Source organism: Melanotaenia boesemani, chromosome 17 (genome assembly GCF_017639745.1).
Source record: "Melanotaenia boesemani isolate fMelBoe1 chromosome 17, fMelBoe1.pri, whole genome shotgun sequence".
Taxonomy (NCBI): Eukaryota; Metazoa; Chordata; class Actinopteri; order Atheriniformes; family Melanotaeniidae; genus Melanotaenia; species Melanotaenia boesemani.
This window is the reverse complement of record NC_055698.1, coordinates 5,696,762-5,714,751: the sequence shown is the minus strand read 5'-3', so window position 1 is coordinate 5,714,751 and position 17,990 is coordinate 5,696,762. Positions and strand designations below refer to the sequence as shown.

The 17,990-nt window shown below is 39.2% G+C and overlaps 1 protein-coding gene across 3 annotated transcripts in view; it reads right to left on the bottom strand.

Moving 5' to 3' along the window:
- The window catches only part of col22a1 (collagen, type XXII, alpha 1), a 79,300-nt gene extending 71,734 nt beyond the window's left edge, over positions 1-7,566 (bottom strand). For 2 of the 3 annotated variants that reach the window (XM_041967217.1, XM_041967219.1), the window contains exons 1-3: positions 7,266-7,446; positions 2,912-3,060; positions 2,271-2,837 (exon numbers count right to left, since the gene is read on the bottom strand). In XM_041967217.1, the coding sequence (XP_041823151.1) occupies positions 2,271-2,837; positions 2,912-3,002 (658 nt within the window). In that variant the 5' untranslated portion in view covers positions 3,003-3,060; positions 7,266-7,446. Of the gene's footprint in view, positions 1-2,270; positions 2,838-2,911; positions 3,061-7,265; positions 7,447-7,496 lie in introns of those variants that run through there. The other variant, XM_041967218.1, reaches the window with a different exon arrangement.
- Between the last annotated feature and the right edge of the window lie 10,424 nt (positions 7,567-17,990).

Below are 17,990 nucleotides of genomic sequence, written 5' to 3'. Positions count from 1 at the left end.
AATTGTATTTTCCATGTCCAGTTCTGTGCTGCTGAAAACTCCTTATATATGTGCTGTATTAGTTGTAAATGTAATCTTAAAGGGTCATAATGCAGGTTTCAGGACATAGTTTAATCTTCTGTTTTGGAACTACGTTAAAACATTTTGTCCCTGTTTAATCAGTCAAAGTATTTCAAATTTGCAAGTGAAGAATTTAATGTTGCAAAAACAATTATTAACAGTTACTGGTATTGCTATAAGTATACAATTTAAATACAATTTAAAGGACAATGAATGCTGGTTGGAGGACACCCCCTGTGTAATTTTGGAGACCTGAGAATTGCTTCTGTCTTGGGGCATCTAGGAACCTCAGAAAATGTATTCCCAGTGTCAAAAAGATTATGTCTGTTACTATGCCTGATTAAATTGCATTGAAACAGAGGAGAGTTTGTTAAAAATTCACTATCAAACCATTTAGTTTTCTTCAATCCCAGTCATAAGAATCATCATTTCATCATAGGTCTTCTGATGGTGAGAACAACTCCATTATGTCCAAGCAGCTCATTTAACATTGGTTGGTAGTTCTTAGTCTTTTCAGTCTTTAACACTCTGAATGTGATAATTAAAGATCTTCTAAAAGATACTTGGTTTGTGTTGTTTATAAAGCTAACCAGTCTACCAAAAATTACCATTCTGAGAATGAATGGAAGTGCGTCACTCTTGTTTAAAGACAGTGTTGCTGCACAGCCTTGAATCTTAGCATGCTAAATAGCTGAGCAACTCCCTGCACTTGTGGCCCTTGGGCTATAATTTAGGGGTCTGACTGGGAGTTAAATTGGAAGCAATGTAAAACCTGCCTTTGCTTGAATACTATACACCTACCACCTACCTACAACCAATATTTCCTTTCTTTTCCTTTTTTTTTCTTTTTTGGAGCAACAGATTTGATCACAGAATTACTTGTGTCCCTGCTGCATTGTCTTAAACACCCTTTAGGAAATGCAGGGTGCATGTGAGGTCACATATGTGATGTTAGGAGAATGTATTCTTAGGTGAGGCCACACACGCTCTAATGAATCAGTGCAGCTCCGAGTTAACAGCATCCATTTTTAAACCAATAGATTAAAAGGTGAAACATTTAAGATGGACACATGAGTAGCTGCACTGGACCCACTTGAAACATTAGAGCTGTAATTTTCTGAGTGAAAATAACCAGCATGGCTCAGTGAGCCGGTTGTGCTGACCACCAATGCACTTGGAGGTTAAAATACGTGGCAATTTCTTGAGATTACAGAAGGAAAACTCTGGAAGCTTTTCTGCCATTGTAAATTTAGCCATTGGATATTTCAAGAATAAAAACTTGCTGAATAGCGTGCTCCATAAAATACAACCTACACGACTGGCTGCCAGACAGAAAATCTATTGACTCGAGCAGCAAGGTCGGAGGTCACTGGCTTTAAAATGAATTTACAAGCTGCCTTTAAAGCCCAAGAGGTGACTGATTTGGCAAGATGATAGTTGCTAAAAAGGACTGGAGACATTTTACATTGTGACTCATCACTTTATTTAGAAGACTCTCTTCTTGTCAACTTTGACAACTAAGAGGCAGCTCAGCTTAAAGACAACCATCTCTCATCTTTATTGCTTGTGGCTGACACTCATGGCATCTTTTCCTTTCTTGTCTGGCTAATTTTAGGCAAGAATTTCAAGTAGTGATGCAAAATAAAATCCATATTTCCTCTGAAAACCCTTTCCAGAGTAATATGACACTAGCTGCTGTCCTATGCAGCTATATGACGATATATAGCTGCTAGACCTTGTTAGCTGTTAGCATTTTTCGGTTAATTTATGCAACTATGTGAACTACTTTCTAAGCCTGTGAGCCTGCTTTGAAAGAATTTCTCAGCACAATAGTGGAAAAACCATTGAGGTTAGCATAAGACAGGCTTCCCAGTGCTAAACGCCTCTGCTCTGAAATAGGCAGCTACACCACAGATATGTCTTGGTTAGGAAACTATCATTTACAAGCCAGTTTTTGCAACAGCCCCCCTTGCAGGCTTTGTATTGGATCAAAAGAAGTCAGTATAGCACCAGTGTGCATGTGCAGCCTTCTGTGGTTGGGGTGGGGTTTTGTGGTTAGGGTCTTTTCTTTGCATGATGGTTAAAGGTTAAAATAAGAGTGTAATTTGATTAAATGCACGTTTAGGGTGTGACAGGCTCTTCAAAGTGGGGCTTCAACAAGAAAGCAGTGTTAGTGATGCAACTGCAAGGAGTTTGATGACTCGACTTACTCTCACACAACCTCCTTCTCAGCCTGCCCCTGATTTTGTCTATAGCGTTGAAGTCGGTCACATGGAAGACGTGAGCGTTCTTTGGCTCAGCTGCAATCTCTTCCAGCTCTTCCTTCAAAGCCTCCCCGATGCCCACAGCAAACATCCTGATGCCGGCTTTGGCAGCTGCCTTAGAGGGTTCCAGAACATAATCCTGACTTCGGCCGTCTGTGAGCAGGATGGCCACCTTCTGGATGCCTCTGGCTTCTGGTCTTGCTCCATTTCGTATTGTGAAGATGTTGGTGGTGGTGTAGCTGATAGCGTCCCCGGTCATTGTATTTCCCCCAATATAGCGTATGTTACGGGCAGCTCGCTTCACATCTTCCAGGGTCCTGTATCGCCCCAGGTTAAACTCGATGGTGGGTCTGTCACTGTAGCGAACTACAGCTACTCTTGTCTTGTCAGGCGCCACATCAAAAGAGTCCACCAGGTTGGCCACCCATTGCCGAATCTTCTCAAAGTTCTCCTTTCCCACGCTGGATGAGGTATCCAGGATAAATGCCAAGTCATAGTGGACGTTTTTACACCCTGCAGTAGACAAATACATAGATTTAATTATAAATGGTTGGTAAAAGTTGAATTTTTGTTTTAATCATTCCTACCTGCCCTCTGTGCTTCCACTGTCTCACTGGAAATAGTCAAGGCCAGGATGACCCAGACCAGAGTGATCCTAAATCCCAGCCGTAATTCCATCTCGGCCTTGGCTGCAGTCTGTTTGGTTTAGCTTCCTACCACCATCAAGCTGTCCAGTCTGTGGAGAGGTTAGTGGAAACATCAACAATTTATCTTTGAAAGTTTGAAGCTTGTTGTACAAATTTACAACTGAGCTGAAAGACTTTCTAGAATCTGAAGCTGTCTCTTTGCACCTTCTCATTGCTTGAACATGAGCAGAATTTACAACCATTTCCCCTCCAACAGGGAAACCAAAGTGGAAGAAGCACCTCCTGTAGAGCAGGATGATTGCTGTAAAAAAATGGGGTTCCAGCTGCTGCTGCCACAGCTTTACTTTAACAAGGGCCTTGAGGAAAACCAATCTAAAACTGTACTGGCACTTTATATGAATAGAGAAACATCTCCTATAGGAAATGAAGGAAATCTTCATCTCATCCCCCCTTATTGTTTAGTATTACTTTGGTATGAAAGCTGGCAGGAAGTGCTCTCCAGTCACAGGACATGATAATTGAAACCTAAAACAGGAAAACACACCTCTCTCCAGGAGAAGGTGAATCCAGAGAAAACTAGATTATTGCAAGACAAATGAAACATGCAGGCAAAGTATTTTTTCATCTTTCCACTCACAGGAATGTAAAAGTGCATTGCTGGGAGTTTTCGGCTTTTTTTAAGGTTTAAATTTGTGCCAGTTGCTGCATTTGATTAATCTTGGTGAGTTTGTTAAGCCACGGTGGCACTGACAGAATCTGTCACATAAACACAAAACTATTCTTGCACTGGCTGTTTACCAGTGGTTGCAATGCCTGCTATTACAGGAGGACTGATGTGTGACTGACTGCAGCCTAAACACTGGCTCATCCTGACAGGAAGAGCGTCTCGTTGTGGGGGGTTCCTCGGGGGGGAGGTTAAGGAAAGTCTGAGTTGTTCGCAACCTGGAGAGCAGTAATACCTTATGAAGTGAAAAAGCTTTTTACCATCTACCACATTTTAGCATTCTCTGACATTTCCACTGACTGTGCAGATGATTTAGTCATTATTCCAGAAGCCTGAGTAAAAAAGCAGGCATTGATAGAATATCATAAGTGATGCTTTTGTCAAGTAGTTTTAATTATTCTTTTGTTAAGAAAAAAGACACAACCATTTTTATGTTACTCTGTGTAAACGGTTTGGCAAGACGAAACAAAAGCAAAAGCTGAAAATATAAGTAAAACTTTGATTGATTCATTTGTTTGTTTAATGTTTGCAAAACCTTGAGTTTAAACCATTTATAAGGGTAAGTCTGAAATAGAGACATTTAACATGGTGAATGTTTTTAACATTTAACATTTTTAAAAATGTATTTTTATTGGTAGAATTGCAACTAAATAAACCCAAATATATACATATAAAAAGGCAGCATTGTCCTTTCATATGTGCTCCATAAAACTCTGTCTGCAGAAGTGTTTAAAAAGTAATCTAGTGATCAAGACCCCAAAATCAGGAAAATGTGAGGAAATTCTGGAGGCTTTTATTAAGCATCTAATGAAATGGTTTCCATACATGAGAACTTTACAGTAACAATACATAACTTTCCATGTTTAAAACTCTGATTCATTGGAGAAATCTCATGTTTCTGACTCATTTTGATGGTACATTAGCACTCTTTATGTTGCCCTGAAGCATCCTGAGGTCAAGAAACCACACTTCACAACTTTGTGTTCCAGCCCAGAGCCTCATGTGACATTAGGATTTTGATTTGACATTCTGAACCATGGCTGATTCAGCAAAGAAACACAAGACAACGTTATCAAAGGAATCGAGGAAAAGAAAGAGAGAAAGTGATGGAGCAAGAAATCAGAAAAGAGTCAACATCAGACTGACCTTTACAGGCTGCAAGGAGCCCACAAAAGAGACAGGATGCAAGACGGATGCTGAATTCAGCTTTAATTAGGGAGTGCTAAAGTTTGAAAATTTGCAAAGTTCAGTGGTGGCCCAGTCACTAACGCAGATATTTAGCTTTTTTTTTTTTTTTTTGCTGGTTTTGCACCTTTCATCCAAATGTAGATTGTTTATAGTTAAATAAAAACAGAGATGTTTAGAATCTATTTTTCACCTTGAAGATTTTTTTAAAATCTGTTTTCACTGTATCTGTATGAACACATCAGATCGGAGTAACAATGTTTTAGCCTACTACTGCTTCCACTTTTGGTTTTTGTAATACACATATACTGAAAGCTGCAACAACAATGGCGTCCAGGTGCCTGTACTAGTTTTTCTACATCAGGTTAGTTTTGCTTTATATCACATTTGTCTTTTAGTGTAAGACAGGTTTTGGGTAAATTATGGGGGTGAAATGGTTAATGATGTCAAAAAGGAAAAACAAAATGCTATAATTGTTGGTGGTTTTCAAATCACTGCCAAAGGAGGAGCCAGCTCTCTGAGCATGCTCCAAAATGTTATAAACATTAGCACCACCTACTGGTTCAACATGATTACCTCAGTCTTTAAGAGGATTCTGTATTTTTCTCTGCATTGAAACAGAAACACATATTTTTTTCCGCCTTACAGGAAAGGGAAAATATCTATTTAAAAATATCCACAAAAGCTTAGTTGAGGCATAATTCTTCATTTCTGCATATGTATGCTTTAGCATGTCAGTCTAGAAGAAGTCTGTTTATTCCCATTAGATGTGCAAAACTCTGGCTTTCTCTCATTTACATATATTTATTTTGTCCTGCTCCAAAAACTTTTCTCAAGTATGCTCAAAACTATTAAATTCTACAGTATATAGATAGACTGCACTTCATGAGAGGAAGTCGGAATAACAAAAAAACTAGGCTAGCTTTAAAGTCAAAGTGATCGCTATCGTTTGAAAACATTCAAGTCAAAACATTGTTGTTATAATAACCTATTTTGGTATTTAAAGGACCAGAAGCTTTGTAACATTTGTAGATGTGTTGTGGTTCATTTATCTTTTAATGATTTCTACTAAAATGACCACCAGGCAACTTCCTCTTTCATTTTCTCTACAGTTCTCTAGAGTATTATTAGTGTTGTTGTGTTGCAGCAATTCCATGGACACATTGGCACAAAAGCAACTTTATATAGGAATGTATTTTCACTAAAGTGACGGTGGACGTTGTGAAACCACAACATCTGAGTTACTTAGTTTTTGTTTTCAAGTTTCATCACAATTTCTGCTTTGAACATTGCTTTGTTCAGACATGGAAAACCATGACAGAGATATTCATAATTTCTACCTCAACAAAATTATATTCTGGACCAGCCCCACCTGCATAAAGACAAAGCATGAAGGACATCGTAAGCAAACACAGCACCCTGAAAGCCATCCTGGGCATCATGAAGAAAATGCAGAGGTATCACTGGGTTAGTAAATGAATTCAGGTGGGCTGAAGTAGATCAGAAAGAATTTTTTTTAACCTGTCCTGTCCAGCAGCAGCAGTTTTATTTATTTATTTTTTTAATAAATAGCAGCATGCTAACTGTGTCAGAGCCTGTTTAGGAGGTAGAAATAGAGAGTGCTTTATTTTCTTTAGAGGGAAGCAAAGTGCTTCAGAATCCAGATAGTAATTTCCTTATCTGATTCTCCGTTGGGCTATTTCTGCTACTTGGTTTCAGTGCTGCTATTAATGAGCAGAATAGGCACGCTAGCTGAATTGCTCTAATTACCCCCAATTAGTGTGCGTTTAAAATCTGAGAAATTAAGCCCAGCCAGACTTCAATGAATAAGAGAAAAAAAATCTTTTAAAAAATATCTGCTCTTCCATGAAAGCAGTTTAAAAAAAACGTGGATTGATTGGAGCTCTTCTGGTAATGAAAAATCTGTATAAAAATGACAAACATGTAGTTTTATTTCTGTTAACTTGCCCATTCATGAAAATGATTGGGTCTTACTAATCTTTTCCAAGTTTTCCATGTTAACACAGTACCCACGTTAATCTAAGACTGAGCTGGCTTCCTTCTGTCAACATCTGAACCTGAGTCCAGATTCCCTTACAAACTGCAGGTCTGTATCATCAGGCCCATTTCCATTTCCTCCTTCAATGGTAGACCTGGGACTCCTGCTTAGATGTCTATACCAGAAGCCTGACGTTTATCATATCCCCAAATAAAAAAACAGAGTTTTTTTTTCAAGTGCAACCCAAGAAGGAAAGAAATATCTGTTCTTTACTAGTGTGTCTTGAACATGTGGGTTTCTTCAGTACTGTTACAGAATAAATAAGTCTTTTAGAGCCAGAATTTAGCAGTAACACATGTATGACTGTATGATTTTTTTTTTCTTACCTGGCCTGTCAGTCAGTCAGTGTTATTGGAGGTTATCGTCTCTCTCTCAGCCTCCAGCACTCACAGTCTGAATCAGCACCAGAGCAGCAGCATCATTATCAGGTGATAATATTCCAAAACGTCGCCCCTGCAGGCACCAGAAATCAGGATGACAGTGTTATTTATATAATCCAGGGTGACGATCCAGTGTACAGTGATGTTAAAAAGTGCTTTGAGGTGAGCTTCAACAACCTTGTGGATGGGTGGACAGAGTGGGAGGGAACAGCCAGAGTGGAAAGTGTAGGGTTTCACTGGAGGCTAGGTGGCTTCTGCTGCTCTGAACTGGGCTGTGCTCACTCAAAAAAAAAAAAAAAAAAAAGGCTGAGAGGCGCAGCCAATTATAGAGCCAAGTTTATGGATATTTTTGTCCTTTTTTTCCCCTGTTCTCCGTGGTTGCACCCATCTGAAGTGTTCCCCTTAAAGAAGAGGCACAGCTTCTTGGCAATGGCCTCAGCTGTCCAGCCTCTGCCACTGTGATAGCCACAGTGGAGCCGCCCACGGGCTGGTGGTGGGCCGGGCCCGTTGGTTTCTACCAGCCACACACTTATGGAGAAAGGTTGTATTTAAGTTAGAGGAATGATTACAGAACACTCATGCTTGTAGCTTTGTGTTAAATGTTTGTCTTTGCTCTAGCGTTCATGCTAAGATGTCCCAAGTTTTACGCTAATAGCCTTGTTGCTTCAAAAGTACAATTATATGTCAGACTGTTTCATCTTTGGTTTTTATTGTCAATACAATGAATGAAATGGAAACAGACAATGTGTCTTTGCAAGCTGTTGCCAACACAGCACCAAAACATTAGATTTCAAATTGGATTCTCTCTACGTTGTCTGTCATGAGTAGAAACAACAGTGGTTCATCCCTTGAGTTAGGTGCCTTTTTTCATGCTTAAATGATTCATAAATCAGTGCCTTAGCAAAGAAATATATAAAGAAACACAAACACATTCCTTTAGAAATAGAAATGAAATGAGTGGAGGAGCAGCAAATGTCCAAAGGAAAATCCAATCCAATTTATTTATAGAGTACTTTAAACAAAACACTGCTGGCCAAAGTGCTGAACAATAAAACAATAAATAAAAAAAAGAAAAACTCAGAAAACCTACTGCACAAGATCACTTTAGCAAAATATCAAGAAAAGTTTTATTTCCTGATCTGAACTTGTTCCTCTGGTTGTGTTTTGATTTTATGTACCCTGTGGGTGGCTGATGGTGATTTCTTATCATTTGTGGTCATGCTCTTAGGCAGGAGAGGAAGTTGTTGTTAAAAAAAAAAAACAAAAAAAACAGCAGCCAAGTCTCTGTATCAGACTCCTCTGAGGTCCCTGGCAACACGTTTTCTTTTTTTTCTTTCTTTCTTTTTTTTGTGGCAGCTTGGTTGAACCTTCCTCTTTTAAGTACTCCAGCAGCTGCCACCACATGTTTTTTGCTACTCTAGAAATACACTTAGATCTTGTGCAGAGCTTTCAAGGCAACAGAATGCTTTAAACAGTGCGTCAATATTTTAGTGTCATGGAAAACAAACAAGTTATCCATTACAAGCAGCCCTATTTGAGGTGTCTTGTAGCCAAGAAAAGTAAAGGCATGCCAAGCTATGAATAGGCTGAGTGTGGAATGGATGGGAAGTGGGCTGACGATTCAGGGCAGATGCAGGTTGTGAGTGATTGTGTCAGTCTGAGGAACTGTCTATCGCAGAGTGTGAAAGGGGGGAAAGAGGTGACCAGCATGCTGGGTGAAAGTGAGGACCATTCAGTGTTGGAGAAATCTATCTGTTATTGACACAGCGGAGAAGCGATTGCCTCACTAAATATGCTCCAAAACAACGGTCTGGTTATATTTGAAAATTTGGAATTTATTATATGTGAATCCAAATTAACCTTAAATGTGCATTCTTTCTAATGGCCAGCAGAGGGCGACACATCTGTCACAAAGAAATCTAATCCATCCATCTATCTTTAATACCGCTTAGTCCAATTCAGGGTTGTGGACAAGTTGGAATCTATCCCAGCAATTAGCAGGCGAGAGGCAGGGTACGGTTTTAGAAACTTTCTGAACAGCTAGATGGCGGTGTTTTCAGAGTTTTGAGCTCAAGTGCAGATGTGCCTTAAGCTTGCATTCTTTCTCATGGCCAGCAGAGGGCGACTACAACAAATCAAATTCTTATAGAAGTCTACGAGAAAATAATGGTGCGATCCAGGTGTCTCAGAATTCCAAGCAGAGATGGTGATCTATCTATCTATCTATCTATCTATCTATCTATCTATCTATCTATCTATCTATCTATCTATCTATCTATCTATCTATCTATCTATCTAAAGACTCAGAAAATCTTTCTTCAGGCTCTGGGGTCTTTATTAGACATGAAAGGAAAAGTCCCGTCACCACTGAGTACGATCTAGGTACTCAAATGGCTTAGTTGTGTTTTCATTATAACAGTCTAATCTGTAAGTGTTTTTGAATACAAGAAAGTCAGATCTCAAAGGCACTAGCTAAACATGTCCAAGACAGCACTACACACTAGATGTACAGCCATTTGAAAACTATGGTAAAGTTACACATTTCTGGTGTTAGTAGTGTAACCGAATACATGACACAGAATACATTTTTTTCACATTTTCACTTCATACAACGTTTGCCATCTTACAGTAATTTGTTCACAGCTTATGCAAAAAAGCATAAACTTCACTTACTTAGATACAACAAACTTAAAGTAAGTATTAAGCCTTGGTAGAGTGGTGCACAACTGTAAACAATATGCTAACAGTACATACATGTACAGTACATTATATGTACATACACTACATTTTACTCTACTGTATGTTACTGAACATACTTAATCACTCCTGTGCATCAAGACGTTCCTGTCAGTTTGGTCATATTATTTCATTGACATCATATCAGATATCATCCCTTGCGATGGGTTAGATCTAAGGAAAGTCTCTGCTCAAGCGGCAAATCTCTGCAAGACCCTGCTATGATCTCATGCATCCTGCATCCATGGCTACTTGGACAGCCATTTGTATGTGGATGCTGGTCATACACTTTTCACCTCCGGGCAGGGAAAAACACCTCTATTGGATTTAATGAAAGCTGAGGGTCAGCTGAGAGCAGTTGTTTGTTTAATAGCTGCAATTGCAGAATCGTGAATTCCTAAAGTCATAAAAAACATTATATTAAATTATTATGACAGCCAGTTTACTAAAATTGTAATTTAAAAAAAGTTGAAAATGTGTAGGTCAAAATGGCACAAAACACCACCTACTGTCAGACTTTAAGTGAGTGTCTACTGTTTTCTTAACATTTTGCTACAATGGGTCAGATTTGTACTTTTCGGGCCTGTAGAAGCAACATTGAACTGATTTAGTTCTTTCCCTGATCTTCCTGTGGCTCGGCAGTAGTTGCAGATGACAGGGTGGTCCTAGGACTGGAAGATAGAAGACAGTAATAACCATAATAATAGATTAAATTTATACAGTGCTTATCAAAGCACCCAAAGCTCTTCAGCACTGAAGAGTTTTTCCAGCATTTTGGAGGTTGAGATGGGTTTTGGTCAGGAAGTTGTCTTCACCTTACTCTTTCTGCTGTTCCAAACCCTCTGACTCATCAGTTAATTTAAACAAATGTGGCCTTATTGACAGTAAGAAAATAAAGCTGGGTAAATCTTTGATATTATATTATTATACTCTTAAAAATGATTAGATTGTAACCTCTACTTTAAGAAAAATAGCATGTTAACCTCGAGGCCTATAAATTGTTTTCCTTGTTTGAGGCAAAGCTGACTGACTATAAAAGGAGAAGATTGATGTATGTTGTCTTTAAAATCATGTTCCTGACCTTTCAGGCAGTAATATTACTTCATGTGTCTTTTAATGTGGCACTTTAACATCTTGAGATATTAGAACAACATTCAATGTGTATTTATCTTCTTAAAGACTTTTAAAGTTGTTTTGTGTGTGTGTGTGTGTGTGTGTGTGTGTGTGTGTGTGTGTGTGTGTGTGTGTGTGTGTGTGTGTGTGTGTGTGTGTGTGTGTGTGTGTTTGACCGTGGGTTGTCAGTGGAGTTCCCATCCTCCTTGACCAAGGAGACTAATATATAAAACCTTTCTTTCCTGATTTATGAAAGAATGATGTTTGATAGGTTAGAATACATTTTCTATTGAAGTAAATCTTTCAGTAACTGGTCTTATTTGGTCACAGGGGTGGTGGTATGACACGTTCTCTATGCTTTAATTTGTTTACAGTAAACATGTCATTGACCAAAGTCAATAATGAATAATCCAGACTGTATGTAACTGCAGTGGCAAGTGAGGTCATTTACTAAATATCTATTTTTAGCTGAGTTATATCTCATGTGTAATGTCTGTGGCAAATACCCAAAAGCCACATAAAGCATTTCAAGAAAAGAAGAGGACCGTTAAACACAGAAAGATCAACTTGTGTGACATATTGTGATTTAAAAAGCATAAAGCAAACCTTTAAAAATCGCATTTTTTAAGCTGATGGTGAATTAATAACAGAACAAATAGAAATTTGAGTCACAGATTTATTATACTGTACATGTTGTTGATACATACAGTGCATCAAAGTGCTTTTAACATGGAGTATGATTTCTGACTGTACCACATGTGATCTTTTACTCTGTATGTGTGTTGTGTTTCCTGTGATGTGCCAGAAAATTTTCCTCGTGCCATCTCTGCCTCAGCTGATCAAGCCAGTCCACGCTCTGATCTGAAGACGTTTCTAGAAATAAAGCAATCCATATCTCAGATGCAACCTGGCATACAGCTCTGTGAAAGCCTGCTCATTTTCATCATTTATTTCTCAGTTTTGGGAGCAAAAGCTTTAACAGAGAGGCATAGAATTCAAACTGTGCTGGTTAAATATGGACCTCTGGGGTTTTTTCTGGAGTCTGTTCTGCATTTGGTTTTATTTGTTTTATTTACTCGTCATCTGGGGGAATAAATGGGCTTTACAGATTTGCATTTGAGCTCATAAAAAGTCTGAGAAGCACTCTATAATGGCACAACTTTAAAAAGCTTTTTCTTCTACATGTCTCAACTGCTTTGTATTATTTAAGTTCATTATTGACTGTTGAGTAAATCAACTTCCAACTGGTTCTGATGGGTTTCCATATAATACGTTCCTGTGCAGAACTTCTTTTGAATTTCCAAACAGCAATTTAATTACAGATGGAGAATTTCCAGGGGGATTGCATTGTTATGCTGAGCGATAAAGGGCATTTTTCTCTCTGCTCTCCAGTTAGTAGGGTTTAGCTTAACACCATCAAGTGCAATCTCATTATTTGCACCTTCAGCTGACTGTCGGTTCAGAGTGCATCTTGCAGATTGCTGACTGCCACCCTCCTGTTGGGTCTTCCTGGCACTTGCACGCTCCCAGGAGGCTGCACGAGCACAAGGATCTTTGATGTCTTTTCTAGCATGTGGTTGGGACCTCTCCACCTGCTGCCCTTTGCCTTGGACACCTTGGGTGAGCTTGCCTCCATCTGCAGATAATCTCCCTGTTGACGTGTTTGAATTGCACTGATCCTCTTCAAGGCATTGTGCTCTCCTCAGCCTTGGCCGCCTCCCCGTGTCCAGCTGGAGGGTGCCAGAGTTCTGGCACGCCGCCTCTCCAGCAAGTGCAGCCCGAGCTTTAATTCGAGGAGAAAGTAAAGGAGGGGCAGGTTTACTGCACAGAGGAGCTGGAATGCCTCGACATAAAACATCTTCCAGATGCTTGCCTCCATTCTGGTTTACAGGACTGGAGCGTCTTGATCTGTTTTGCTGGACTTTCAGCGGCTCCATGGAAACAAGAGATGCTGCTGCCAGTCTCTGCCTCACCTTCAGAGTTCTGTTCTCGTTCTGCAGCACATCCACCTTACAGGAAGCAGATTTGTCTTCTTGCTGGATAAACTTCAGTTTTTGCCTCTGAGCCTCCCTCACCTTCTCCGGCAGCTCCAGCGGGGTGAGCTTCAGGGGGCGTCTCAGTGGCTGAGTTTCAGCTGGCCTCTCTAAGTCAGGCCTGGGTGACTTGAGCACCAACCAGTCCAACTGTGCCATGCCCTCCTGGGTCACTGAGGAGGCTGCTAGCTGACCCACTGCCTCCTTTCCATGTGTAGCTGACAGATGGAGGCCAGGTGTTTTTGTATTGCGGCCATTTTTAGCTGCCTGTAACATGGTATTTTTAACTTGGATGGTCAACATCTCCTCTTGCAGAAGGCCCTAAACAAAAGAGACATCACTGACTCAACAGACATTTAACTACAAACATAATATGGCTTTGATTAATGATTAAACTAATTAATTTAATCAGAGCACTTGGAAGAAAATGGTGAGATGAATGATTTTTACTACACTATAAGATATATTATCCACAGGACAAACTTTGATAAAATAAAATATACTTAATGGATGGATGAGACTAATTTAGTGAAAATATGTGATTTGTTCGTTATAGATTTGCTGCAAGCCTCTTGATAAAAGATCATTCCCTTACAGGTGCAATGTTAATCAGCAAACATCATAATAGAAGCTTTGGGTATTTAAGCTATGACTGTATTTAAGGTTCTCATTGAATGCCTCTCAGGAATAACATTAAATCTTTAAAGGTAAATCCTAATAAGTCAAGAAGTCCTCCAACTGGCATAATCATATAGATAATTTATCCAAGCCTTTAGAGATGACTCATAACAGTGTCCTATAAAGCAATCTCTTTCAAATCGGGATCCCCGTGGGGTTCCAAGATAATTTCAGTTGGTTCACCATGTCATTGTAAAAGAAAAAAAAAAGGAATTCATCAAACAAATCAGATGTTTTTATTAGAACTATGAAAACTAACACATTTATGCAAAATCAATCTGTGGAATTAACACGTAATTTTTTTAACGACTGATGCATAAACAACTAAACTATTACTCATGCCACATTAAACATCTGAATTTGGCATTATCTCAGCATGAGAAGCTGATTATGGGCATGCAGGTGCCTTGTCACAGTGGAGGCCCAAATCTATCAAAAAACACTTATTAATTTAGATTGTAGTTATTCTTATAGTTTTCAAGCTTTACATTTAGAGGAACGACCAATTTAATATATAACACAATTAACCAGTGGTTAACCAGTCGTGGTAATGCACCAGATTGATGCATGACCTCTCGGTCTGGGCAGCTCCACCCAAATAGCGATGGTTTAGCCAACAGCATCACTTGGTTAAGATGAAATGTTGATCTTGGTCGTGGTGAAAAACCATTCTTTTTAAACAAGTTTGACACCATTTTTATCATCCACATGCAGTTACTCTCATGACCACTAGAGGCTTCAAGTAGTTCAAATATAGCTATAACCTTTGTTTAGTTACCATTACAGACATCATTGAAAATGCTAATAGATTGTTTTATAATAATAAAAAAAGGCAATTTCATTTAGTCTTAAGTTTTTGTTTTATTTTATTTTTTTTATGCACTGCCAAATACATTCAGAAATTCCCCAGATAGATGATGCTTACTCTCTTGGGAAACTAAGAAGAGATGTTTGTCAAAAACTTCACTGCGGTTATTAGATGGTACAAGAGTTTTTAGTACATGGTGGATAAAGGTAAGGCACATTTACACCCTCAATTATATCACTTAATGCTGATAAACAGTAGCACACCAGCATGAATGTATCACAGTCTACTCACAGGCTTGGCAAACACCTCTTGCTTGAATTTTTGTTGAATCATGCTTCGCTGCCTTGAAGAACGATCGTGTTGTTGTCACTGTGTTTGTTTAGTCTGTGCCACCTGGCCGAAGGCAATGACACTGTGGCTTGCAATGGGTTTTAGCAGCCTTAATGTAATTATGCAGATTAAGGTCACACTGCAGCACAGTGATATCCAATGATCTCCAACTTAGCACCAGCCAGTTTGCAAAGTCATGGTGAGATATAGTTAAAAAGCGTTTTCATTCTGAAGAGAATCTCTCTGAAGAGAGAGATTTTATATTAATATGAAATGAGTGCCAGGCACCACTCTGCTGAAATAGCAGTGATGTACATAAATTTTAGAAATAATTGGACACTAGATGGTGCCAGACCTCTTTTACGTTTGCTCTGTTTACAGAGAAGTTTTATGACCTCATCATCATTTCACATACAACACAGCCTGCAGTCAGAGATGTGAAGAAAAGCAGCTACACACACTGATGTTTTATAAACCCAGACTGTGTAATTTATCCTCAAATATTATCATAATCTTAGTGACAAAACAATATATGAGATGTGAAGCAATTTGTTTGTCTAATCACGTGAAAAAGCACAGTTCCAAGGTTTTATGTGTCAAGACATGAAAAACAGAAAATTTTTAAAGGGGTTTAAGGTCCTTTTTATATGTGCAGTGTATTCTCATGTATCATTAAAAATCCTCACAGAGGCATCTGAATGTTATCAATTCACTCTGCAGCTAAGCAACAAGCTTAAAACACAAAGCCAGTCCTGAAGGACCATCTCCAGCGACAAAAAGAAGAGGGAGCCCAGCAGCAGATGGTCTGACCCCCACAGAGCCCTGATCTCAACATCATGGAGTCAGTCTGGGATTAAATAAAGAGAAAGGAGAAACAGCGACAGACTGAATCCACAGATTTCTGATCAGCTCATATCAGTTCTTCAAGACGCTTGGAACAGATGATTTGCCTTGAAAAACCGAGTGTCTCTGAGAGCTAATGCTGTTTTAAAGCCAAGCAGTGATCCCAGCAAATGTCCACTTTACTATAAAAAAAATCTTTTTGGATTTAACATTAACAAACAACTTTACATATATATGTTTATATATATATATATATATATATGTTTATGTGTGTGTGTGTGTGTGTGTGTGTGTGTGTGTGTGTGTGTGTGTGTGTGTGTATAATTAATCTTGATTAATCATATTTTAATCAGATATTATTTTCCCCACAAATCTTTTTAAAATGTGTTTTAGTGGACGAATGAATCAAATGTTGTGGCAGCGCTGCAGCTCGAGAAGCATAAATGTTCCACATCAGTCTCCAAAAGTCTCAAATATCACCAGAAAAAGTCGCTAGATTTGTTGCTAGTAACTTTTTTTTTTTTTAAGAGAATTGCTACAGGGGTCTGAAAACTTGGTAGATATAGAGCCCAAGGGACAAAGCAGTGAATGTTCCAGGCAGTGAAAACTGGGGATGAAGCCCTGCATGGGTTATACCATCGACCGTGGCGGATGTGAACAAGTATTCGTACAGAAACATCTGTGCAGAATATGGACTGGAGAGCCTTCGGTCACAATGGGAAACACCTCCCAAGGTAGTAGAGCATGAGAGGGCTAAGATCCTGTGGGACTTCCAGATACCAACCAACAAAATGGTGATGACCAACCAACCAGACATTGTGATCATGGATAAGCAGCGAAGAAAAGCCGTAGTGATCGATGTAGCCATCCCCAACAATGGAAATAGGAGGGAAAAGGAATACGAGAAACTAGAGAAATACCAAAGACTCGAGGATTTTAGGTGTTTTTCTTTTTAACTGATTGGCCTTTCAAAATTAATAATAATCATGTCCAGTTTTGGGGAAAATTTTGACAGAAACAGCTGCTAAACTTTCCTGTCCTGTCTGAGTAAGGTCCAGGTGGACGGTATATCCATTTTGGGTGAGATAGACTTCAAGCCAAAGGAACTAATCTTAGGTCTAGGACTGATCAATAGCCCTGATGGCTGCCCCACCTCCTCATCGGCCTGGTGTTCTAGGAACATGGAAATTTAAAAACTAGGTGGAGTAGGTCTATTAATGATCCTGATGATCCTGCTGCAGTCGGTTTCTGTACAACAAAAGAAATCATTATAATGATCCCTGATATTCAGTGAACCACAGATTATAATTAATTATCCTTTTTTATTCTGTTAAATGTATTTTTTATATTTTTGAGGTTTTCATGATTCACCCCACATGTGCTCAGAGGACGACTACTTCTGTGAAACTTAAAGTCCCCTCTAAACAATTTATTATATAGATTCAGTGGTATTTAACTTTGATCAAATTCTGTTCCTTACCATAGTTTGTCACCCTAAATATCTTCAGACAGGCAAGATAAGGCAGTGATGTGTGTTGCCTGCAGGAATATCTGCAGATCTTAATCACTGTCAGAAAGCAGCTTGCTTTAAATTTTAGCTCCATTGCTCTTCCATCATCCTGTTGGTGTATTTCCAGACAAGTCTTGCAGAGTTTCCAGGATGGATGAGTCTTGTTCTACTGTGAAGTTGTGTCTCCACTGGTTGAAACTCTCTTGTTTTCTGTTGTCTCATTAGCTTGCCTGCGCCTAGTGCAACCAAGAAGCAGCATGTCAACACCTGCTTATTGCTAAGCTTCATCATATCTTTGGTTCAGTGGAGACCATCCTCTGCAGAGCAACTTGGCTCTGCTTACATGATCATTTAAGATGCAAAATTACAGCCAAGGGAAGGTTTCAACGCCCCTCTGCCACTGCTCTTATTGTGTTGCCGTCTAAGTTGCCTGACGTTCGTGGCTGACAGTATAATTACTGCAGTGTGGGAAGGGATAAAAAGGGATGTTGCGTGCTCATGCTCCCACCTAAACATCCAGCTGCACTGCATGGGCCACGCAGAGAGGAGAAGAGGGCAGCTGGATGGCAGAGACCCGTTATCATGCATGTGCAGTAAGACTGAAAAATATACTCTTGTTT